This window comes from Penicillium expansum (assembly GCF_000769745.1).
Source record: "Penicillium expansum strain MD-8 chromosome Unknown contig46, whole genome shotgun sequence".
In the NCBI taxonomy this organism is placed as follows: domain Eukaryota; kingdom Fungi; phylum Ascomycota; class Eurotiomycetes; order Eurotiales; family Aspergillaceae; genus Penicillium; species Penicillium expansum.
This window is the reverse complement of record NW_015971183.1, coordinates 391631-416549: the sequence shown is the minus strand read 5'-3', so window position 1 is coordinate 416549 and position 24919 is coordinate 391631. Positions and strand designations below refer to the sequence as shown.

Below are 24919 nucleotides of genomic sequence, written 5' to 3'. Positions count from 1 at the left end.
TTGTGATTACCATGACCAAAGAGACCACCCCGCCACCCCAAAAGAAATCCCTCCCCGCGCACAATCCGCCTTCACTACCTGCCTCCCCGCTACCGAAACGCTCAAAGCCAGACACAATGACTGCCCCCGCTGTCACCTCCATCCAGCAGCCGCTGCCCCCGCTGCTTGTTAAGAAGCTTGTCGAGTCTGCCCAGGCTCCGACTCGCGGCTCAGCTTTTGCCGCTGGGTACGATATCTACGCTGCGAAGGAGACTGTTATCCCCGCCAAGGGCAAGGCCGCCGTTGATTCTGGCATTGCTATTGCTGTGCCTGAGGGAACTTGTATGTGACATCCTGTGATCGGAATTGAGATTGAGAACTTTGGCGAAGCTCTCTGCTTGTTGAGGCTAGGCGGGGTTAAGAGTGGACGAAATACTAATAATGAATATAGACGGCCGCATTGCTCCCCGTAGCGGTCTTGCTGCTAAGCACTTCATTGACACCGGTGCTGGTGTCATTGATGCCGACTACCGAGGCGAGGTCAAGGTGCTTCTGTTCAACCACTCTGACGTTGACTTCCCGGTCAAGGTTGGTGATCGTGTTGCCCAGCTGGTTCTGGAGCGGGTAAGTTCCGGCTATTAATACTGTATGTTGTGTGAACGTGTCTGACTTTTTCTAGATCTACACCCCTGAAGTGAGCGTTGTCGAGGAGTTGGAGGAGAGTGTCCGCGGTGCCGGTGGATTCGGTAGCACTGGCATTTAAGGGCCATCCATACCTCAGTACAAAGTTGGGAGGATGACATACGAAAATTAGATGGGTTCTGGGTTTCAAAAGAACTTAGTTACGATTACATGCATTCGAGATTATGTGTAACTGAATGAACAAAATATACAAAAAATATTCCATGGTTGATTCAATAATCAAATCTATGTGCAGACCGAACCGGTTTTTGATATAGAGATGGCCACCGACCCAGCTTCATCTAATGCCCTCCCGAAGTCCTTCTATCATCTAATCATGCCACATGCAAAAGATATAAACCGCTAGTCAAATACTAGCGCAGGTCCTTAGGAAGATCCTCCTTCTTCCAATCCTGCACTTCAAACAGAATCTTCGGATCCCGCAAAACCTGCGTATTCCTCACAAGCCTGACTTCTGCAGCCTTAGTCCTGCGCAGATAATCCCTCTTCTGCAATTCCTCAGCCGAAGCCTCTCCATCCAGTGCAGGCACAGCAACCGCCAGCTCCGCATCACGACTCTCCAGCGTCCGCTCCAGGACACTATGCATACTGGACAGAACCTTGACAGTCGCACTAGCCAGTGGCAGATCCGTAGCTGCAACATCGTCGGGCGAAACCCACGACTTGGTCGTGCGCAGGCCATCCACTGCGGAAACGGCCTCGCTTAAACGCGCAACGGTCAGTGCGGCGAACATATCGCCCGTCCCGCTGAAGAAGCAGTCCAGCGCTGGGATGTCGACGCGGAATAATCGCGGTGACCCATCGGAGCGCGTGGTCGAACCGATTACTGTTAGGAAGTTCTCAGGTGGGGGTGGGGTTGAGCCTGATTGGGAAAGCTTGAGGAGTTGCACTGAGGTAATGATCACATGGGGCACTGAGTAGATCCTGTGGATGGCTGTTACTGCTGAAGCGAGGGTTTCTAGTGAAGTTATTTTGATTCCGGAGAGGGTCCTATAGTATTTATATTAGTGGTCAAGTCTGGGTCAGAAGTTAGAGTTTGGATGACTTACTCGGCTTCGAATTGATTGGGCAAGATCAGATCCGCAAAGGGGATGATTTTCTTGTATGCGGGGACTACATCGTCGTTGACATATAGTCGGCCTTGGTCGCCCATGACTGGGTCCAAGACTAATAATTATATCAGCGTTTGTACTTGAGAGATAGCGAGTGTGTGACTTACCCCAGAAAAATGACCCGGGCTTCTTCTCTGCTTTCTCTTGCAGGTCAATGCCGATAGTGCCTACTGATTCCACGGCTGCTGCACTCGGGGCGTAGCCCGATAGCATGACATCGAAGTCTGTAAGATTACTCTGGCACAGACCCTGGTAGAGGTCTGAAATTTCCTGCGCAGTGGCACGAGTTCCCTTGAACTGGCGGTAGCCAGTGTGGTTACCTGCAATTACATGTGAGTCAGGGCTCGGATTGATAAGGCCGGTTGGAACGTACTGAAGTGGACAGTGTTCAAGGCGGCGACTTCACAGCCCAGGGATTGCATGACAAAGGTTGCCATTGTGTTTCCGACATGGCTGGAGAGAATGTGTTAGTTGATTGACTCCAATGGTGTCTTCTAGATTTGATAAACGGCGTTATCAGTCTTGTCACATACCCGTAGACTACCTAGTGGAGTGTCAGTTTCTGGTCTGAAGGAGTAGGCAATTTCACTTACATGGCTGGCAACAGCCAGAACTCTGGTCTCAGGTACTAATGAATCCATGATAATTTCAAGTTAAGTTGAATTGACAGAGAGTCTATCAAGTACAATGTTGGTATGACTCTCTGTGTGGGGGGGTCCGGGGGGATGATTTACCGAAATTCCTCTTACCTAATTGGCTCCGAGAACCGAGTTCGTTATCAGAGAGAGACCTGGACGGAGTACGGAGTACGGAGTAAAGAATGTGATTGCATTTAATAATACTAATTATATGTGTATACTATATGTAGTACTCTGTAGTGATCTAGATATAGAACTATAAAATCAATTAGGTTATGCTAGTTATGCCAGTCATGCTAGTTATGCTATAAATCCCCAAGGTTATTTACTCCCAAACTATCAAAGTCCCGCCCAAACCCGGAATGATCTCCCACAAACCTGGTACAATATCCCCTTGACCGGACGAAGTTTCACTTTCCTATCTCATTATTCTTTATGCTTCGGGTTCAGAATAATTCAGTCTCCGAATGATGATATCTAGACCAGTCGGACGAGAACAGAGAAAAAAGCAAAAATAGACAGGAAGTGATATATTGAGTATCTCTTTTCTAATGGTCTCAGCTGACTCCGTACTCCATACTTGGTTGGGTAATGGATCTACTCTATACGGGGTATGCTCTAACTGCTCTCGCACTAGAGATATCCGAGAAAAGCACCCACCCCTGAGCCGAACTGAGTTCCACCGAACGGTCTAGTCCGTCTTAGTGGTACTTCGGAGTCCTCTAGCGCATTGGCAACAGGCTCTCGGCCTTGGCCTACTACAATGCGAATGCATGAGAACCAAAAAGGTCTCATTTTAGCCTTTTCTGTAATGGTTTGACGGGGCTTACCTCGTGCGTTTCTCAACTTCAACTTCACCATCGTCAACTTTACCATCACCGAGGGAAATTCCCTCAGCCATTCCTTTCAATGAACTACTGATTATCGTCATTCATTCATAATTCGTCTCACAATGCTGGAATAAACACTTTCTTTGTTTTCCAACCTAGCCGACCAACATCTCTGTCACTCGTTTAACATACAAAGACTGTCCTTGATCTTGCTCATAATAATCCATACTTTTGACCGTTTATGCCCCCTCGATCTCAAGTCGACATAACGCCAAAATGTCCCGTCTTTACCATATCTACAACCTCCTAATCCTAATTACTATTCTCTATCTATCACCCACATGGGCCCAATCAGTGGAACCCACAGACCTGGCCATGCCACAATCGGCCTGGCACCCAAATGGAGAGATCGGGATTCCAGAGGAAATAACAACAGTATGCCGACGAACAATCGTCACAGCATCAGCCTCCAACACAACAGGAATACCCAAACCCTTCGACACACTCTCATACAACTTCGCCAACTCAACCACGTGCATCGACTTCTTCACAAAATGGCGCGCAAACACAACAATCTCAGACTGCAACGCCATCTCCCTCCTCATCGAGAACTCAAACGCCTTCTTCCACGCCCTCAGTTCAGCACCTGCAACATCCCGCATCCTGGATACATCCTGCTCGGCGAATGTCACACAATGCGCATCCATCATGACCGCTCTCGCAGTCGATCTCCTCAAATCCGATAACTGCGGCGAGGATTATGACGACGGGAACTCCGTCGTCAAGGGCACGTATCGCGATCTCGTCGCTTACGAACCAATGTACCGCGCCACTTGTCTCACGAACCCTTCTTCCAAGGATTACTGCTTTGTCGACGCGGTGTCGAATTCAACAGCACCCGATGATTACAGTGTCTATCTCATGCCGCTGGGAACCCCGCTTACTGTCGGGGGTGTGCCGACTTGTAATAAGTGTCTGAAGGCGACTATGGATATCTTTTCGAGCTGGGCGAGACGGGACGGCCAGTCTCTTGATACGACTTATCTTCCATCGGCGAAGATTATCAATACGCATTGTGGTGATGGCTTCGTGTCGACTAATGTCACTGTTGGATCGGCGGATGTCAGGGCTGGGGCGGGTCTTGCTGTCCCCTTGCCTAAGTTTGGAATTGTCACTGTCATGGCTTCGGTTCTCGGTGTCATGCTGACAGGCCTGTTTTGATCTGAATCATCCTGTTTCTGTTTGGTTTGTTTTTGTGCACACACTCTTTTCTTATTTATCCTTTGGGGTCCGTCTGCCCGGCTGGGTATGGCCATGGTTGATGTCAGCGAGCGTGTTTTTGGCTTTCTGATTTGATCTTCTGATCTGTATTTAATTTCTAGTGATATTGTCTATATTTCGCTCTGTAGCAGTTATTCACTCTGTTATTTTCTTCTTTATTTTCTCTCATATCGGATCGGGGTTGACTTGACTCGTTTCTATTGTCTTTGTTCAACTTCCGAGATTCGCTAATGCCAAAGATGACTAGGTCAATAATATATTCCTTAGACGCCAGATTGTATATGAGTATTCACACATATCCACCAGTATAAATAGATGAAATATAAACAAGACAAACAAACCGCATCTGAAATCATGGCTGGAGTAGGCATAGGTCATCATATGAAAAATCGGGCAAATAGAGCAACAAAGCAAAAAACGCTCACAGAAAAATGTTATATAAAAAAAGACCAACACAAAATCTCATCAACTCCTCCTCTTTGATCCACCCCCCATAGCAACACCGACAAGACTCTGAGGCTCACCTCCAAAGCTAGCCCCAGGACTTGTAGGAACTGGCGACCCGCCGCCGGAAATAGGACTCTGTGTAGCAGCATCTCGTTCCCGCTTGACACGGATATGCCCCAGCTTCGCAAAGCGACCAACCTGCGTCCAGAAATGGCGGCCGGCTGGATGTGTGGCAATGCGATCGAGAAGATCGGCCGTCGCTTCGCGGACGGCCTGGTCCGGGTGGAACAGGCCCATGCTGACATAGAAGAGACCAGCCTGGTTCTCCGGTGCGACGGTTAGGAGCTGGCAGATGCCAGCGTAGTCCTTGACGGAGTGGGAGAGAGCGAGGTAGATGGAGGCGGCTTCGGGGTGGGAGAGTTTTAGTGCGCGGAGACGGTCGTGGTGGTGGTGGATGTCTGGGCGTTGGATTGGGCGCGCGGGGAAGTACATTGCGGCTATGTCTTGGATGTAGGAGTAGTAGGCGCGGGTATTGCGCCAGCCTTCGATTCGGGAGACGGAGGCTGAGAGCTCGCGCTGTTTGGCTGCTTCATCTGTCCATACATATCCGTGCCCGCGGAGAGTCGTTGGGTCTGAGGCGTCGGTTTGGTGCCCCGTTGGGCTGTCTGGGGAGAGTTCTTCACCTGGGCCGATGATGTAGAGGTTTGAGGCGCCGTAGACTGCTTCTTCGAAGGCTGCGGCGACGCGGACGAATTTTGTGATGTAGGCGCGCCATTTTGCGCGGACGGCATTCTCGCCGTGGCGTTGGCTGATGCTGCGGAGAATGTCTTCTATGAATAATGTGTCGCCTGTTGGGTCGTGGGTCGTGTTGGATGTATTGTTGGGTAGGAGGGAATTTTGCTGCTGGAAGAACAGAAGCCCTTCGGTTACCGGTGCAGGTTCAACGTGACTTGAAATCTTGATGCGACCCGTCGGGAGATCGCACAAAACGTCCCACCATTCAGGGTGGTTGGCAAATGTAGGGTTTGTGACACCTGCAATAAACCCAGGTACCTTGAGGAGATCGTCGATCTTGGACAGATCAGTATAGGGGAATGCGTGTCGAGTGAATCCACGCAGAATGCCACCAGATGCAAGAGCGCAAGCCGCGAGGACTGCCTCTGCAACTTCTCCCGATGGCCGGTTGTGTCCTAGAAATACCACCCGCTTCTGGGTAAGGATGGCGTTAACAAGAACAATAACGGGATGCGTAAATGGCCCGCTGGTTGTCAAATGGGGATGCGCTGGGAAAGCCTGTGGGGATGTGGCATGTGGCACGGCGAACGTCTGAATGAGCTGGATGAGAGAGAAGTCTCCAACGGTCTCCGGCCAAATCACCGTCGGAATTTTGACAGGGATGGGGATGTCATTGTAGACCACTTTCGACTCGTACTCATGGGTATCCCGCGGCAGGGCGTATCGGCTCATTTTCTTCGGTGACGGCGGACATTCCCCATCCTGGAGTTCTTCTTCTTCCCGCTGGCGGATCATTTGCTCGAATTTCTCTAGGAACATATCCTTTGTGTTGCTAGATTGCAAGATATGGCGCTCGAGTATCGACATTTTCGGCATTAACGAAAGGTCCATGGCGTTAACCGCGTCATAGAGGGATGCCAGAGTTTCGGGGAATGGAGATTTGAAATAGTCCTCTAGAGCTAGGAGTAGTAAAGGCTGTGTATAATAGTCAGAATTGTCTAGGTGCCAGGGCTAGGAGTAGCACGGTAGCTTACTTTGTAAATATGGAGGAATGAATGTCGCGTACAGATTGCCATTGCCTTGACTACTGCGCCTCTGGTCGCTGTTAGCACTCGCCCACCCAGACAAGACAATACGACTTACCTTCGGACAGTGTTATCCTGCTTCGTGTTGACAAGATTCAGCACATACATCAGGGGTGGCCCTTCACCACCCTCGTCATCGCTGCTGTCGGGATCATCGGAGATCTCGTCCAGGTTCTCGTCCTGAATATCGGCTCCCTCCTGGTTTCCATGGTATTGTGATTTCCGCTTTCTTTTCTTCTTCCCTCCCGCTGAATCCGTCTCTTCGTCACCACTAGTGTCTTTGTGTAAGAAGAACATAGTCCAGTCCTGACTTCGCACATGCGTCTGATCCGGCAGCATCAGCTCTGCAAGCATGCTCTCGTCACCGCTGATTGCAGCGGGATACTGGTGCTCCATGATCGGGCCCCGATCAATATGGAAGGACGCAACTAGGATGTATTCCACATGGCGCTCCGGCGAATCGAGCGGGTACTGCGCTTTGCAGCGGCGTGGCTTGAAGCTTGAGGTCGCATGTTCTGTGGATGTTCTTCGATAAGAGCCGTGTGAGCTGCTAGGCGAGCGTCCGAGAAAGGAGGCCGCAGGCGAGAGCCGAGGAAGACCATTTGTTTGACGGTTATTTGAGGCGGAGAGGGAGTCGTTCGACGGTCGATACGGTATTGTTGTTGCCATCTTCTGGAGGTGTTGGGGATAGAGGATTACTCCGAGCCAAGCTATAAATCGAGTCGCATACCGGGGGGCACAAAGAGCACAACGTCAAGGGCCAATGATAATAATAGTTGAATTAATTATCTCGAATTAACTGTTCAGGGGTTAAGAGGGGTTAAGAAAAAGGACAATTTCTCCACAGTGGAGAGACGATAAGCCGATAAGGGGATCCATATAACATTCCAGGGTTGAACATGGCCCCGGGGAGGAAGATGATCTATCAGATTGCAATCTCTTTCTCTTTTATACCGTACATTGTAGATCTTGCTATTTTTATTGCCACAAAACTGACCCATCGGATTGTTCCAGTTCTAGAACGTCTACAAAAACAGATATTCGCCACCTCTAGATGTCACCCAATATAGAATAGTGAAAGGCAACTTTGCGTCGTTAAATACTTAAATGTACTCTATAAGTATGACATATTTGGAGAAATATCAAATATATGACTTAGTTTGCACCCATATTATCCTTCATAGTTGGATCTGTGAAAGCCATCGAGTGTTGATATGACGAGTATGATCGGTTATGCATAGATCTATGTACACTGCATGCAAAGTTATGCAACACCCAGTCAGCCAGGATTTTACTTGGATGCCGTACGGAATACTCCATAGATAGAATTAATATCCCCATTTAGTAAGGTATGATTATATATATCAAAACTAAGCAAGGATCATACAATATACCACAAGAGGATAAAAATGTGCGTGTTTATATAGATCGGATAGGGCGGTGGGAGAGACGGTGGCAAAATTATGTTGTTGTGCCGGGTTTGTTTACTTCGATAAGCAAGCCTTCGTCATAGGCTGTCTACAGTTCATAATTCAGCTCACACGCGATTTTCACCATGGTAAGTAATGTTTTTGAGAGATGATATATCCACCCAAGACTAATCAACAATGTCCTAGGCCAACAACCCCACATTCAAACCATCGCCCTTATCCTTTGGGTCGCCGAGGGCATCCCCGTTCCGGCGCCCGTCCACTCCAAACTCCCCACCCTCAGCCAGTCGCACAGGAGGCACCCCAGGGAGCTCTCCCAATCGGGCATATACACCTATGGTATCTCCAAGCAAGCTCAATCAATCATATACAGTGGAGGATGGTGAATCGCGTTCTCCAAAGAGCGAGCGGCCTATTCCCCAGCCGAACTTTGGCAGAGAGCTCCCTCCTTCCCCAACGAAAGGAGCGCGGTCGCCAGGCAGCTTGTCCCCGATCTTTGGGACACGAACCGGTGGCTTTACCGCCCCAGCTGGCGATGCGGCTGGAAAGCTATCGGCGCAACAAGTGAGGGAGATCAGAGAAGCTTTCCAGGTTCTCGATCGGGATAACGACGGGCTTGTGGACAAAGATGATGTGATTGATGTGTTGACAACTTTGGGTAGGAAGAAAATCTCTATATCCTTCTTTTGAAATTGACATGGGGAACTAATTTGAGTGTTCGAACAGGCCAAGACTCGTCCTCCTCTACGCTCTCGCGCTTCTTCCCGCCAGGATCAGACCAGACTATGAACTTCCCAACCTTCTTAAATACGCTTTCTGGGCTGATGGCGTCAATGTCGCCTTCACAAGAGCTTCTCAACGCTCTTGCCGCATTTGATGACGATGACAACGGGCAAATCGACGCCACCGAATTACGTGATGCTCTACTACATACCTCCCCAGAAGACGGAGAGGAACGCTTGACTGAAAGACAGATTGATGAAGTCTTCAGTGGGTTTATAGGACGCCCAGCATTTATTGGTCGAGGAGCGAAGTCAGGCGGAATGGGTAAGAGGGGGGAGGTTTTCCAGTATCATGACTTCGTGCGCAGCGTCATGGGTGGAGAGAATGGAAATAATGCAAAGCGTGAAGGAGATGCAGCACATGTATGAGCTTCTATCATGGATATGGGCTTCAATTGAGTTGGCGTTGGGGGTTGTGTCTTATAACGTTTTTGGCAGTTGACAGATTCCAAGGCCGTAGAAGCAAAGATCAGACTACACAAATATTGCCATGAATGATCATGTACCATTAGTTATTCATTTACCAATGGAAATTTTCAATAAAAGGAGTGAACTAAGGTAAATAGTCAAAGTGGAGGTGGAAGTATACGTCGGAGCTAACGCCTTCCGCATTTCATCGGCAGAAAAGCTCCAGCCACCGCGATCTGATACACTCCACCCTTCAACTACGCTCATCTTACCTGGTTTCCTAAAGATGTCTAATCGTGGCCCTCTAATGAAGACTTGATTGCAGAAAAATGGCTAAACCTCAGCCCTCCTGGGCCCTCGGCGTCCCGGGCCCCGACACACCCGCATCGCCGCGAACCATGCGAACCCTCCGAAAGATCCAATCCCACCAAGTGCTGTCAACCTCTAGCGCACTCATTGCCCAAACCCAGGCATCTCGCCAATCTGGCTCTCACGAAGCTGACCCCGGATCAGCAGCAACCCCTGGTGCTGCAACCCGAGCGCGCGCACATCGCCGAGCTCGATCAAATAGCGACGCGGCTTCTCGTGAAGCTGCAGCAACACCACCTGTGACTCAGAGACGACCCGCGCGGAAAACAGGGTCGGGAATTGGAATAAAGCGATCGCTTTTGGAAAACTTTTTGCGCGATGGACCACAGAGTTCAGACCCCCATGAGGGGCTACGAGAGCTCAAATACCTCGTCCTATCCAGCAGAGTCGATGCTGACGGAGATGGCATGGTGAGAGGTACCCAGCCTGTTTTGCAAGATTAATGTCTAACATCTCGCAATGATAGTCCCCATACCGAATCTACCTCTGGCTGGTCCTCCTCGACATTCCTCCTATGCCAACCGATGACTACCTTGCTCTTATCCACCGCGGCCGTTCTCCCGCTTACGCCAAAATTCGCAATGATACTTTCCGCACATTAGCTACAGACCCTCTCTTCAAACGGCGAGTCACGGAAGCAAGCTTAATTCGACTGCTCAACGCTGTGGCATGGAAACTCCACGATTCCAGGCCAAAATCCCGGTCTCGACCGACGTCATCTCGGCGCCGTGATATGGAGCTTCTAGGCAATGCACCACCTAGCATTGAAGAGGAGTCCCCCTTTGGTGGGGAGTTAGAGAAGGTCTCTCATAGTCCTACAACTGATTCGGCCATGTACGTCCAAGGCATGAATGTCTTGTGCGCGCCGTTCCTCTATGCTGGCCGTAGTGAAGTGGAAGCGTTCGCTCTATTCCATTACTTTGTCACACGCGAATGTCCAGGCTATATCCGCGGTGCTATGGATGGAGTCCACAAGGGTCTTCGTTTAGTCGACCGATGCCTTGAGATCGTTGAGCCTAAGCTTGCAGCATATTTGTTCTCGAAGGGCATGCACGCCGAGCTGTACGCATTCCCGTCAGTATTGACACTCTGTGCCTGCACGCCTCCATTGCCAGAGGTATTGCATTTGTGGGATTTCTTATTTGCATATGGACCACATCTAAACATTCTGTGCATTGTCGCCCAACTAATCCGTATGCGAGACCTTATTTTCGAGAGTCCGAGGTAAGCTACAGCCTGTTCTTTGGATTTCTTTAGCAAAAGCTGACTTGAGTATAGCCCAAACAAAATTCTCCGCTCATTCCCTCCCCTTGACGCAAAGGAGATCATTGCTTTGACCGTTCTCCTCGTCCGTAAGATCCCAGAGGACCTTTATGCAGAGATGATTAGCCATGCGAAATAGACATGGCCTGTGCTCACTGAGAGGCTCTGACTGAAAGAGAAATGAAAATGTCATAGTACCTGGGTTTCATAGCGGCGTTTTTGATATGATTGGTCACAACGATTGGGTATGGTCGGGATGGGATATGAGACTTACATTGACGAACACCTAAGATAACATGCTTGTTTGAATGAATTGATGATTACACACAAATATTGGCTATCTTTTTGAGAATGCACTTGAGTTGAGAGATGATTCTCATCAGAATTCCAATCCTTTGCTCAGCTCCCCTGTTCGTTTGTTAGAGGGAGAACCCCTCCTTCTCCTCTCGTTCTCGGAGACAACACATGGATTGTTGTCACTGCCTCATTAGGCAAATGTTCATGCACGCAAAACCACAACACATCACAACACATCACAACTTCTAGGATTGTTTGTTATTCGTTATTCACCCCCCCCCTCCCCAAGAAAGAGACAAGAGACGAGCAAGACAAAGCGAACGAGACATCTTCATCCATGCAAAAAACATGACTTAGACTCCTTTATCGTCTGCATTATAAGTATAGCCCTGTACTTGATCGCTAATTCTTCAATCCATCAATCAGAGAAAATGTTATCAGCTCTACTGACATCCCTGGCACTCGCCATAGCCCTTCTTTTCTTTATGATTTGGGGCAAAAAGCAGAACCCCCATTCCACGTCGAACGACCCAGCGATATGCCGGCTAATCATCGCCGGCGTATTGAAACGCAAAGACCAACCGAATATACTCTCACCACATCAAGCAAAAGCGATGGCTAATAGACACCTTCCCATCGCCTTTGGAATCGACAACGCCTTCACACGTACAGATAGTGCCCATGCCAGCATGTTCGTCGAGAAAGTCAAACCCTTGATCAATCTATCGGAAAAGCAGTGGCACAGTGTATCTGAGTTCGCTAGAGTCACGACTATCCACTGGATCGAGCATGGCTTTCCTGGACTGGATCATAGCTGCGGCAGCAGTTGCCATGGAGGAGAGCAGAAGCTCAAGAGCAATAAGATCAGTGTCGACCGCAACCGGATCAACATTGCCAGTATGGCGCAAATGCTTTCATTGAAAGTAGTGCTATGGCTATTTTTCAACCAAAAGACACAAGATCAGACATGTGATGAGAATCTCTTGAACTTAGCGCAGTCTATAAATCGAGTCTGGATATCCTCTAAGGTGAGGGCTACTGAGGATGATATTCCCAGATTCGAAGAGGATGTATTGCTTCAGACGTCGCTGGTCAATATCTTCGGGAAACATGACCGTCCAGAGGATAATCCGTTGAACCTTATTCTTCCTTCCTTTGAGACAATGTGGCGTGTTGTATTGCGAGCCTTCCTAGAGATCAGGTTCGCGACTGGAAAAGAAGTACCTGCTTGGAGAGAGACGATGGTTGCTTTTGCGGAGAAGCCCACCAAACCCCAATTCGAGACAGGCCCCGTGTGCCCGTCTAGTCGCCCCAGATCCGAATCCAGGAATAAATCCAACACAGGTCATACAAGAAGTGTTCAGAGTTCACCAAGTGCAAAGCACATAGTCAGCGAATCCCTCCGACTGTACGTTCCTACAAGACACATTCATCGAGCATACCAGTGGGACCAGGGTATGGGGACATCCCATGAGATCAAATCCGCTGATATTGAAGGATGTCATCTGAGATCTGATATCTGGGGTTCTGATGCAGAGCGATTCAACCCAGGTCGCTGGTCTGCTCCTACATCCGCGCAAAGAGATGCTTTCATGCCTTTTGGATGTTCACCCTTTGAATGTCCTGCCAAGCCGACTTTTGGACCGAGGATGATTGGGGTTTTGGTTGGGGCTCTGTTAGTGGCTTTAGATGATAAGGATAGACCAAACACTTGGACTATGGGTTGTGAGAATTTGAGAGTATTGGAACACCTCACGTCTGGGAAGAAGTTGTGTCCGCATAGGAATACCTATACGGATTTGTATCTAGTGCGGTCTTGGAATAAGGAAGAGTGAATAGAGATATTTATCTAGGGAAATTGATATGAGATACAAGCACAGCTTTAGTTAAAGGTGAAGCAAATGAGGGCCTAAGAGATCGGGCACTCATAGAGTTGTCCATGAAGATCAATCATAGGCTATCTCTTCGTTCTGGCATCTAATAATAGGATTTATAGCCAATATTATCTAGATGTCTAGAACTTACAGAAGAATTTACATCGGACACGATCAAGCAAGAAACGGACAAAGCCTTACAAAGGCAAAGTATGAATAGAACGTATGTATGTTGAAATATCGACCATCTTCCACCTCGAATAATACATATCCACTCCATCCATCACGTCGGCGCAGAAGTCGACAAACCCTCACCCGCCCTATTCAACCCAGACCCATCTATCACCAACGGCTTGCAATTATCAACAGCATTAGCCTCCGCAGTCATCTCATCAGCCCACGACTGACACGTATCCCCATTTTCTGGCACCGAGCCCGCGGTGTCCGAACCAGCACAAACCCCATCAAAGCTAACAGACCTTGCAAGATGCGAGCCACGATCAACCTTGACCCTAATCCGCGACCCCATGAAACTCAAATTATTGAACATGGTCACAGCGCCCTGAGCTTCCTCTGCCGTTTGCATGGTAATCAAGCCGCGCAGCTGGCCACTTTGATCGACCGAGTCCGTGGCAACTATGCTGCATTTCTGGACAGTGCCGGCTGTCTGCAGAAGGGTTTTTAGGTCGGCGCATGTAGTAGTCGAATTCAAGTTCTCGATTGTGATGGCTCGTCGGTCTGGGGAGAAGTATGGAGAGCTGGAGTTTGTGGCTTTGGCGCCGGGGTAGTAGTGCGAGTAGTTTTGGGGTTGGTTATCGCCGCTTATGTGGTGCATGTGGTGTGGAGGGGACATCTGGTAGCCGGGCATCATGTTCCAATGCGGATCGTACATTGTGCCGTTCATTACTGGGGATGGGGGGTAGCACTGCATTGGTTGTGCGTGGGGATCGGGCATCATGGGCATGTAGCCTTGTGGTATTTGTATGGGTACCATCATGACGCCGTACTCTGGGTATGGATATGGTGGCGTTGCGGGGTGGGAAGATCTGGGTGTGGGGGATTAGCTTTTTGAATTTGTCTTACTCGAGGATGTATGTGGTAAACTCACTCTGGTGATACCGGTGATGGGGGCATTGCTATGTTTCCATGTACTAATGGGGGCGTGGACTGGCCAGAGATGTAGCTTGCGGGCATCATTGATGGACTTCTGGTAGGTCCGGCAATGGGCTGGGTGGGCGTGCTGGTCCGCGAGAGTGTGACGACCAGGCTCTGGCCGTCCCATCCGCTTGTTGAAAGTCGATCTGTGGTGGTGTTAGGATGGAGAATAGAGGGATGGGGTATCTAAATACATACGGTACGTTCGCCAGGCTTCGTCTTCATTTTTGACGATGATTTGGCCGAGTCCGGTGGGGAATCCATGGCTATCATCGTACACTACGGCCTGGCGAATATGCAGTGCAGTTTGGCGCACGAGATCCTTGAGTTCTTGCCAGCGGCAATGAGGTGGAATCTGGAATTCTTGTTAGTCCTCGAACGCGTTTGACGTACTCAACTATCAAACTCACGCCTTGAAGGAATATGACAAACTCGTCATCCGACCTGCGCGATCTGGAACGACCTTTATCACGACCGAGACTAGGCATGGCTGCAGATATCTCAAACACCCCCAGTTTTTTAGTGCCGAAAGCGCACTAGCTCAGAGGTATGGATTAATGGAAGGATAGATATGCTTGTAAGTATCCCGGTCCGTCGGCGTTGCGAAATAGTCGGGGCTCAACTTGTCCGACCAGGTGTTCGGTTGAGTCCAGAACTTGGACAATTGTACTCTCTGTTAGAGATCCATGTTAGTTCAGGGTATATAAATATGGTGATACCTTTGCATTCCCACTCTGCTTGAGCTGTGAACATAAGAACGACATCACGAAGCATCAAGGTGCAATCAAGGTGCCCTTCTTGGGAAATGAAATCGCACAAGCATACCCTTTTTTTCTCCCTGTCGGATAAATGCAAGTCAACTAATTGGTCTGACCGACAAACTGCAGAAGAGATAAACCCCTCCACGAGCTGGACGAAGGTCGAGCGGATTATAAAGCCTTTCAACCAAGAAAAGGGAGGATATGTCGAGGTTTCACAAGAATAGTTTATGATGGTATATATGATATAGTCAATTAATTTCTTAGGGCTAGTAATAATCTATGTTCATGGCTTGCAAGTAGGAAATCACGGGGGACCCAGAATACTGCACCATCTGGACGAATGGCGACGAGCAAAGATGAGCAGTAGCCAGTCATATCAGAGAGTAAGCAGTTCACTTTCTCCTTCAGGCTGAGATATGTCATTTTTCTCATGAGCTCAGCTCTGCCAAAATATTAGAATGCAATAGAGTGGTTCTGCCGTCCCACCTTCCGGGTATAGTTCCACTATAGGACATTGTATCAGTGGCCACTCTAACATGTAATATGTCCTCCCCCCCTCCCCCTTTGTTATTAAAATTTCAAATAATAATCATCCAATACCGGCTATACCCGTACACAGAGGCAAATCACTTGGAAAGACGGGCTTACCTGACTTAATACAGAAATATGTGTTACACCGCTAGATCCGGATCGGACATGCAGAGAGACATGCAGAGTGGACCTGTATTCATCACATTGGCGGCTGTATCTATTGTCAGATCGGAACCCTTGCAAAAATAAGCAAAAAGAGTAAAAGAATGGACAGAAAGGAAGGAAATGAAAGGAAAAAAAGAAATGATTTTAAGAAAGGGATCTTCGATCAGAGCGGGTCGCGGGATCATGAGCAGTCATATCTTGCATTTATTGGTTTTTTTCCCCTTTTCTTTTTTGGATGAATTACATCGACTATTGATTTCTATGCGTATTTTACTCTCAATCCTTTTTGCAAGTACCTACAAAGTACGGAGAGTAAAGATAGATGGAAAGTTACAAAAGTAAGATTATCATCGAAGCAACACGGAGTACAACCTTCACGAGCACGGACACGTAGACCTCGATAGTCACACTGCAGGTCCCAGCAAGTCAGATTCAGGTATGTGGAATACTATGTAGTTAACATCCTACCTCTAGTGTACAGGTCTACGGAGTACTCCGCATAGAATACGCACTTTTCAAAAGTGTCTTACAGATCTTCGAATAGATCTTCATCTGTGTGCCCTTCGTTTAATCAGGGCGAGTCTGAGGGGGGACCAATAACTACAATGGACATGCCACAGGGCATGTGTGACGGTTGAAAGTACATCGAGACAAAATCAAGACAAATGACCATCGACACAGCTAGGCACATTCCAAGTTATGTGGGATTCACGCGGTGTGAGACGAGGCTGTACTATGGCGATCCGCGACCAAAGCACTGGGCCCCAGGGGAGATCACCTGGCCAATCTGCATATCTACGACCTCTTTAACTGGCGAATTGGAGCGTTGAAACGGTTTTGAGTATGCTGTAATGTTCGGTTCTCATGTCAATCATGAAGTATCCTCTCATCCACGGGGATTGGAATTCCCCGGATGCCGAATGCAGATGTGTAGGTTTACTCATGTGATCACATATGATTCATCTGAAAATGGGTGTACTAAATTTCTAGCAACTCTACACAATATATATAAAAGGATCATTTTTAAAATGTTGTATTTCAGGAAGGATGAAATGAAGTGTTCTAATTCAATGGATGAAAATGGGATATCAGACAATGCGGTGAAAGTAATGAGGAATCCAGTGGGCGATCGCTGAAGAGCAAGAGAAATCCAGACATGAGACCAGCTCCAAGTAGCGCAATAACATGATGCAAAAATGCATAGAAAGGGAAAGAAAAAAAAAAAAACAAATGTAAACAGCACTGCCGCTTATGAAAGTAGGTGAACTTGCAAGAGAACCCATGTGGTCGGTAAATCAAGGCGCAATGATCCAACATGCAACAACATACAATTGTACTCGGTATGTTGTATCCGATCAATGCCGACCGAGTGGAATGATCCAAATGCGGCGATATCCCAAGCGCAGCTCGGTCCGGACCCCCGTGGTTCTTGCGCCGAGAACCACCGATCCCTAGACTACCATCCTTGGTGTCTTAGACCCCCAAGAAAGTCCAGTGGAAGCCAACATGTGTAATGCTCCATGAACCTCGGCATTCTTAAATTGCGATCAATGAAGAGCAAATTGTGCCAGCACAGCCCACAAAATCACACAAAAACTCTCGAATCGGGGTCCGACGTGAAGTCGGAAACGAAGGAAAGGATCGAAGAGACGGGATAGAATGGTGTCTCATTCGGAAAGGAAGTCGCATGTGCCCTTGCGACGGGACGATTTTTTGTTGGTTTGAAAGACGGTTTGTGATGTTGATCCGGTCAACCACTCGCTAGACTCCCCAGATCCTCCGGTTTATTGTGGTTTTGGTTTGGTTTTGGTGTATTGTATATCGTGGTTTGTATACCGTGGTTTGTATATCGTTCTCGATTCACCCTCCGAAGCCGACTTTGGTTGCGCAGCGGCTGCAGTAGTAGGAGTTCATACCGAATTGAACGATGCTACCGCCTGATTGGCCTAGGCTGAGAGATTGTTGGCAGCGGGAACATCGGACAATGTCGAGAGTCTGTGGAGATGTAGACTCAGATGGACGAGCAACGCCACCGGTCTGAGGTTGAGGAGTGATTTGTACTGGAGAGCTCATGTTTGAATTTGACTGATTTGACTGAGGATTTGAAGGGGAGAAGGGGGGGAATCGCATGTTTTTGAGTTGAAGCCGGTTAAGCGGTTGAGCCCCGTGATTACTCGGTTTACCCCGGTTTTTTTTTTTTCCTTCTTCAATGATGATTCGACTTGATAAACAGGAATTTAAAGGGAAAAAAGGGATACGGAATATGAAACAAGGAAACATCCAATGGTCTTTTTAAATTGCTTTCCCAATCCTGTTCTACCCTAATCTTCCCTAACCTAGTGATCCATCTCCCCCTTCTCTTGCCGATCATCCGCATGGGCGTACTCCGTACATGTGGGCTGCTTCCAAGGTTTTATGCGCTCATTCCAATAACGTTGCTACCTAACACCGGACATGATAAAACATCTTGGCAATTTGTTTTTTAAAATGAGAATACATTTTTCAACTATGTTTTTGTTCTTGATTGATCCAAAAAGGGAGGATATAGGAGGCACTATACATAGTATCACCAAATTAATCCCCACTTGATCTAAAACAAAACTAAAACAGAAAGGGGAAGACTATTTTGAGAGACTAGGGCTATCATGTACGTTTACGTAGGTGGGCATCTTGGGCTTCATGCCTCTTAATATCTCGAGATGCATATTTTCATTTTTCATTTTTCATTTTTCATTTTTCATCCTTCATCTTTAAATATGGCTAATATGGCTATGTCATATCTCATATATGCTCCAACTATTTAAATTGTTGAAATTGTTCGGATTTAAATTAGTTTTCTCATCTCCTTATCTCGAAGGTTAAAATGTCGGACGGCACGATGCTGACATTCCAAGGTTACCTAAGTAGAGCCATTACAATATGGAATCACCTGGGCACCTGGGCACCTGGCCTGGGCATGCAGCTGGCCCAGTTTAGGCCACGAACATCTGAAGCCCGAGAAGTCGAATAAGGTGTGGCAATCCTGAGAAGCGGATATTCGGATGAACTCATTGGGTGATCCTTTGGAAACATCCCACTTATGGCGAAATCCCATGGATTCCCACGAATAAAGTGGAACACGATTAGATTCGCCAGCGACGTCATATTTCCTCCATCCGGGTTTGATCTTATTCTCTCTTCCTAAATTACTACCTTAACAGACTGTTGATCTCCAAATCTCCAAATCTCCAAGCCTAGGCCAAGCCCAAAAAGCGTTTAGATCTCGGCCGTTGCCCCGCCAAAAAACGAAATATCTCCTGCCCCTCCTCATTCTTGTCCCACCCACATATCACCATGGCCACCGGACACCCCAACCTTCACAGCTTCGCCAACTCCGATGAGCTAGCCACGCAATTGCGAGGCTACGTCCTCCGTTGTCAGAACTCCGCGCTTTCCCGACACGGCACCTTCCGCCTTGCCGTCTCCGGCGGCTCCCTGCCCGCCGTCCTGGCCAAAGCCCTGCTCGCCACTAGCAACGGCTCCCCGGAAGATACCGCGCAATTCTCCAAGTGGCATATCTTCTTTGCCGACGAGCGCGCCGTACCACTCGATCACGAGGATAGCAACTACCGTCTGCTGAACGATGAGCTCATCTCCAAGATCCCCGCCGAGCTCGGCTCACCCGTCATCTACCCCATCGATAAGAACCACGTTGAGGATGACGATCCCCAGGAGCTCGCAGATCTCTACCAAGAGGATCTGATGCGCGAGTTTGCTGCCAAGGACAGTGTTAAATTGCCCGCCTTCGATCTCATCCTCCTCGGCTGCGGTCCCGATGGTCACACCTGCTCGCTCTTCCCTGGCCATGCCTTGCTCCGCGAGAAGGATGCTTGGGTTGCGGCTGAGACAAATTCCCCCAAGCCCCCGCCCAAGCGCATCACCCTTACCCTGCCGGTTGTTAACCACGCTTTCAACATTGCCTTCGTTGCGACGGGCGCCGGCAAGAAGGAGATCCTTAAGCAGATCTTTGATCTCGAGGAGGGCTCTAGTCTTCCTTCGGCTTTGGTTAACCAGGGTGCTGGTGATAAGGTGACCTGGTTCACTGATCACCCAGCAGTGGATGGTGTTTCATTCCCTCGTCGTGGGAGTCTTTAAGGTGTGAGGTTTCCTCGATGGATTTGAGATGTATGGATAGGGATAGGGAGATGGCTCCCTCTCCTGGTTCGCAACTGCCTTGTGTGATATTAAATGCCCTGGCTGCGATGAAAAGTGATGTTCTACTTTGATCACTTGTTAGGACCGGTAGACCAAACTTAGTATAGAATTCATATTTTAATCCATCATTTGCAGTGCAAAGTAGGTGATCTCTTTAGAAATTATTTTCTAGCTATAAAAGGCCTTATTTTGTTTATCACCCACGTTGTTCTTCTTGATGTTCTTTCGGATCTTTCTAGTTGTGATAGTGCAAACAATCGCCTAAGTATGTCACAGCCAGTAGCCGCACTAATGCTATTTAATCCACTGGGTTGCCATTAACAGATGTTATGTAAGAGGTACATCAGAGGGTTTGGGCAAATCTAATGTCAAACAATCTCATTATGATATAAAGTAATCATTCGTAACATCAATTCAAATCACATTGTATCTCGTCAATCATATCACAAACTCCATGCTTGATTTGGCCTAGGTAGCCTATCCAATTCCCTCTATAACTTCGCTGCAGGTTCCAGTAAATGCTTCATCTCAGAGTTCGGGTACTCCACGTTCTCAGATGAGTCAGGGCGCTGTCGATCCCACGCCCACTTTTCAATCAATTCAGGCGCCAATTCTCCCTCCAGCATCTGTGTGATGTACTTTCCAAGCACGGGGAAAAACTTGTATCCATGGAATGAACCACAAGTGGCGATGTATAGTCCCTTGGAGGCAGAGTGGGGCGAAATGATAAAGTCAGAGGTAGTAGTGAAAGCGTCCCTATAGAATGTTAAAAAAAAAAAAGGCCAATCGTTAGGTTCAGCGGTCAGGGGGAACTGACCAGCAAATGCGGTGCTTCGTCATCTTCCATGTGGCACTTTCGGGCCCATACCACAGATTCCTGGCCTCTACGATATCCTGCTTGAGAGGTCCTGGAACCTTCCACTGATTGTAGTCATGTGTGGGTGGAGGCGAAGACAGGTAATGACCAGGGAGTACCTCTTGAGTGTTTGTGAAGATCTTAGATCCCCACCACTTGAGCTCTCGGTCTTTAGTAGGGGGAATGGTACCAATGAAGGGTTTTCCTAGGGAATTATTAGTGGGCACTCATGCAAGTATACCCGGGAAAAACATACCTTCATTCGGTGTGTAACCCTGGAAGCCAACAGGCATATCTTTGAATTTTTCGTATTGCTCTTCATTGAGTTGTGCCATTCCGGTCGTAATACCAGCTGCAAGAATTCGCTCTCCAGCTCGTAGTCCAGAATTGCCGCTCTTCGCAGCACTCCACTCTAGCAATGTCGGTGTGAAAGCTCCAGCAGCAACGATGACATGCGTGGCTGACAAGATCTCTCCAGATTGTGTCTTCACACCCGTGCAAGAGCCACGACCATCGAACTCAAGGTTAGTAACGGGTGCAGTGACGTATGAGACGCCCAATTCCAGGCATCGTTTTGTCACTGCTCGAAGAGAATCTCCGGCCGCGGCCCAGCCACTAGCCCTGTTCACGAGAACCTCCTTGACGCCGGTGTAATCGGCATTATCAAAGATTCCTCCATAAAGCTTTCTCGCTTCGGCAACAGGGAGAGCAATGATATCATCGTGGCGACCGAGTTCTTTGTGGTTTGCGATGACATTCTGTGCGTAGTCGCTGCGGCAATTCCAGTAAACGCCCGTCTGGTGAAAGTGTGGCTGCCAAAGAGGGTCGGTTTTGAAAATCTCTTGGGCTTCAAGTGCAAGTTTACAGTAGACCTTGTCGTCGTAATCGGCGCGGACAACCTTGTTCCAATCCCATGATGCAGCCACACGGGACTCGGCGTCATATGCATCTCGATCAACCAGAGTTACTGATGCATTGGGATACTTCTGGATGAGGGTGTAGGCGGTTGATACACCGAAGACACCTGCGCCAATGATAAGGTATGAAGGGTTGCTTGAGGCCATTTTGAAATTGTGACTTGTTATTTCTTTCTATCTCTGTGAATCCTAAGATTAAAATAGGTATTTATCTGTGAATTGAGAGGTATCTTGATTCCAATGGACGGTCCGTCTGTACCGGGCGGGGGTTCCGTTTGAGCCGATCACATGAAGTTTAATGCCCTGGATTCAGACACTTCGCTTTTTAATTGGGACAATCGGGAAGAAATGCAGTAAAATAGCCGATTATGCTAAGTAATTGTTAGGATATTTTTGGAATTTAATCATGATAAGGTCGACCAACAAGATAGGGCGTAGTGTGTCGGTGTCGGTTCACGGTCCGTCCACGGTCCGTATCTCGGTGGTCCGGTGTCGGTCTGCAGCCATGCCCTAGTGGTTATCTTCCTAGGGGTTATCTAACCTACAACATACAATCATAGTCAACTAACTACAACGATATATATTATCCTCACAGGCTACTCCCCGATAATGTAGGTATTATTTTAATATACTACAGATTTCTGTCACATTGCCTTTCAAGGTTATCTAGGTAGCACCAAGAGAGTACTAAAAGCAGGAGACAATTCATTGATGACATAACCGATCCTTATCAAACTATTTTAGGCCGCTGCTATGCCAATAGATACTGAGTACGGAGTACCAAAACAGTGAATGTGCATATGCCAAGCATTCAGTCTTGGGTGGTACGATGTGTCGGTTTCGGTTCCCCTACATGTTTCAGGGCACTTGGCCACGCAGCCCAGACACGTCGATCTCCCGTTTCTATCTAGCCCATGCAACAACCCCGGATTTTCCTTACGTACGGAGTACAGCTTAGTCTAATGGCCTTTCTGACAGCTCAGGCAACTATGAATGCAGGCTAGAGTTTTAGGGGAAAATGAGAAATGAGAATTGAATCTGGGGCATTTCAGACTCTCTAGACTATGATGACGCCCATCATTTGACCGCTAGATACGACAAACGACTTCACGTCGGTCAAATAACTAAGGACATAACACAATATAACCAATCATAGTCTTCTGGCCCCGTACGTGTCCACAGATAAAGCTCAATTGGTCAATGCCTAATCAGGCTGAGACCCTGACACCCGTGCATCCCCGGGGCCGTTCTGGATGTCAACCTTGTATTACCCTCTTTTCTCCGTGACATCGTGTTGCTCCTAGCTGTTCTTGCATTTCTCGAGACAGCCCTGGTCACTCTATTGCAATTGATAGTATTAGCCAGAAATCAAAGTTATGCGAGCATAATGAATAGACTTACGCCACCATCAATCTTGCAGAGTGTGAAGCAGTTGTTGGACCGGGAAGAAAGCGCCGCTCCTTTGTCGGCTTCAATGGGTGAGGCAAGTGCCAGACCAATGACAGTTGTAAGCGCCAAGATAGAGAAACGCATTTTGAAGGGCTTGGCGGGAGGTAGTTGGGCTTCTGGTGGGAATTGAGTCTTGAGGATTTGATAGAGTGATGATTGTTGATTGTTTCTTAAGCTACATTGGAGGTGAGGTGCCTGCCTTTTATAACATAGTGATCTCCATTGTATACTATTTCTGAATATGATATCAGTTGTTCAATTGATATCCCTTCGTTACTGTGGGCCTCCGCCCCCACGACTCGTGCAGGCTTATGTGCATGATCTCCATCATCTAGGGATATCCCTCACGAATACTCACTCGTATTCCAAAAATGCCAAGATCGATCTGCACGGACATTCGGCCGTTTGAGTAAAGACTTGCAAGTTGTGTGGGCTGTTTCTGTTTCACTTCGAAGGCATTACAGTATCAACTGATCTGATCCTGCAATGTAACCTCAAATTGCGAACCAGTAAAGCGTAGTTTTGGCATGTTAGGCGTCCAATCCAAAGGATCTACAATCAATCTCTCTCGTATCAGTGAAAAAGATCAAGATAGCATGGGCTCTATAAAAAGCCCAATGCCCACGCGGGTTATGGAACAATTCCTCAGCACTGCATTATCTCTTCAAACCTCGCAAACAACTTTGAACAATCTTTTCAAATCAATCAACCATGAAGTTTTACATTGTTTTACTTGCACTGGCTGCCTTCGCAATGGCTGAAGCTGATCCAAACCTGGAAGCGAGAGCTGGGTGCTCCCAGAAGGGAAAATACTGCAACGGTGGCACATTCCTGTGCTGTCCGGGACAAGGAAGTTGCAAAGGAAACGTGGTAAGTCCGCCGCTGCTCTTTTTCTGGAAACAGATATGGTGAAATGTGATAGCAGATTGCTAAAAAGAAATATAGTGCAAGTGAGGCACCATCTACTGAGGGGGTGCAGAGGTTGCTTTTGGTTACAGGATATGCATTGGAGTGTCTGGGCTGTCTCTTTAGCCAAACCCCAGGGTACTCAGGCAGTGTGTTGCCGCTTCTGAACAGCCATTGATGAAAATGTCCATCTGCAATGAAAGCCACGAATTCAATGAAGATTTATTGTGCCTTGCTAGCCCAAGTCTTTACTCAATGAAGTCAGCTCTGTTTGGCAATTTGGTCATTGTACCAGGACTTAACTCATTCCAAACTCAATATTAGTAGAGCTTAGATCCAATTCATAGTAGATAAGGATAGCCGGCCGGCCTTCAGGCTTAGGGCTAATGACATAAGCCATTTAACTACAGTGGACATAGATGGATGTATGCATATTAATACCCGCACGAGGCACATAGGGGAATTGTCGCTTGAACGACATACACTATACTAAAAAGAGATGTTTTGATGGCGAGGGAAGCAAAAAATGTACAACTGCATTTCCACGTATAACGTCGGAATGATATAACGTTTGATTGCAAGTACAATAGGCAACGACATCAGATACAATCCAGTTATTGATATTAACTATTGATGAGACCTATGAACGCTTCTTGCAGACAGGCTCGCCACATGTGAACAATCCATTCGCCAACATCACCAGTAGCTCCGCTTTTGGCCTATCCCAGCCCGGTATCAAGTTGGCTTCCATAA

The 24919-nt window shown here is 47.9% G+C and overlaps 11 protein-coding genes across 11 annotated transcripts; 6 read left to right on the top strand and 5 right to left on the bottom strand.

The window, feature by feature from the left end:
* Positions 1-11: 11 nt before the first annotated feature.
* On the top strand, positions 12-742 carry PEX2_017130 (DeoxyUTP pyrophosphatase; the record flags this gene model as incomplete). Its single annotated transcript, XM_016738988.1, has 3 exons — positions 12-321; positions 431-603; positions 659-742. The coding sequence occupies 3 exons, from the start codon at positions 12-14 to the stop codon at positions 740-742; spliced, it is 567 nt and encodes a 188-aa protein (XP_016602505.1).
* A 292-nt stretch (positions 743-1034) lies between these two features.
* On the bottom strand, positions 1035-2434 carry PEX2_017120 (pyridoxal kinase; the record flags this gene model as incomplete). Its single annotated transcript, XM_016738987.1, has 6 exons — positions 1035-1671; positions 1731-1848; positions 1901-2113; positions 2167-2246; positions 2327-2337; positions 2387-2434. The coding sequence occupies 6 exons, from the start codon at positions 2432-2434 to the stop codon at positions 1035-1037; spliced, it is 1107 nt and encodes a 368-aa protein (XP_016602504.1).
* A 1103-nt stretch (positions 2435-3537) lies between these two features.
* Positions 3538-4482, top strand: PEX2_017110 (uncharacterized protein; the record flags this gene model as incomplete). The annotated part of the gene is made up of 1 exon (XM_016738986.1): positions 3538-4482. One exon carries the CDS (start codon positions 3538-3540, stop codon positions 4480-4482), a length of 945 nt encoding a protein of 314 aa, XP_016602503.1.
* Positions 4483-5007: 525 nt separating this feature from the next.
* Positions 5008-7478, bottom strand: PEX2_017100 (AFI1/MesA family protein; the record flags this gene model as incomplete). The annotated part of the gene is made up of 3 exons (XM_016738985.1): positions 5008-6699; positions 6759-6819; positions 6868-7478. 3 exons carry the CDS (start codon positions 7476-7478, stop codon positions 5008-5010), a joined length of 2364 nt encoding a protein of 787 aa, XP_016602502.1.
* An 886-nt stretch (positions 7479-8364) lies between these two features.
* PEX2_017090 (Calcium-binding EF-hand) lies at positions 8365-11200 on the top strand (the record flags this gene model as incomplete). The annotated part of the gene is made up of 6 exons (XM_016738984.1): positions 8365-8367; positions 8426-8897; positions 8966-9384; positions 9774-10208; positions 10265-11022; positions 11077-11200. 6 exons carry the CDS (start codon positions 8365-8367, stop codon positions 11198-11200), a joined length of 2211 nt encoding a protein of 736 aa, XP_016602501.1.
* Positions 11201-11789: 589 nt separating this feature from the next.
* On the top strand, positions 11790-13193 carry PEX2_017080 (Cytochrome P450; the record flags this gene model as incomplete). Its single annotated transcript, XM_016738983.1, has 1 exon — positions 11790-13193. One exon carries the CDS (start codon positions 11790-11792, stop codon positions 13191-13193), a length of 1404 nt encoding a protein of 467 aa, XP_016602500.1.
* A 322-nt stretch (positions 13194-13515) lies between these two features.
* PEX2_017070 (Nucleotide-binding, alpha-beta plait) lies at positions 13516-14875 on the bottom strand (the record flags this gene model as incomplete). The annotated part of the gene is made up of 4 exons (XM_016738982.1): positions 13516-14278; positions 14341-14533; positions 14586-14742; positions 14798-14875. The coding sequence occupies 4 exons, from the start codon at positions 14873-14875 to the stop codon at positions 13516-13518; spliced, it is 1191 nt and encodes a 396-aa protein (XP_016602499.1).
* A 2829-nt stretch (positions 14876-17704) lies between these two features.
* Positions 17705-17917, bottom strand: PEX2_017060 (uncharacterized protein; the record flags this gene model as incomplete). Its single annotated transcript, XM_016738981.1, has 1 exon — positions 17705-17917. One exon carries the CDS (start codon positions 17915-17917, stop codon positions 17705-17707), a length of 213 nt encoding a protein of 70 aa, XP_016602498.1.
* A 1260-nt stretch (positions 17918-19177) lies between these two features.
* On the top strand, positions 19178-19978 carry PEX2_017050 (6-phosphogluconolactonase; the record flags this gene model as incomplete). Its single annotated transcript, XM_016738980.1, has 1 exon — positions 19178-19978. One exon carries the CDS (start codon positions 19178-19180, stop codon positions 19976-19978), a length of 801 nt encoding a protein of 266 aa, XP_016602497.1.
* Positions 19979-20529: 551 nt separating this feature from the next.
* Positions 20530-21958, bottom strand: PEX2_017040 (NAD(P)/FAD-dependent oxidoreductase; the record flags this gene model as incomplete). The annotated part of the gene is made up of 3 exons (XM_016738979.1): positions 20530-20794; positions 20856-21099; positions 21151-21958. The coding sequence occupies 3 exons, from the start codon at positions 21956-21958 to the stop codon at positions 20530-20532; spliced, it is 1317 nt and encodes a 438-aa protein (XP_016602496.1).
* A 2013-nt stretch (positions 21959-23971) lies between these two features.
* On the top strand, positions 23972-24344 carry rodD (the record flags this gene model as incomplete). Its single annotated transcript, XM_016738978.1, has 2 exons — positions 23972-24127; positions 24183-24344. The coding sequence occupies 2 exons, from the start codon at positions 23972-23974 to the stop codon at positions 24342-24344; spliced, it is 318 nt and encodes a 105-aa protein (XP_016602495.1).
* Between the last annotated feature and the right edge of the window lie 575 nt (positions 24345-24919).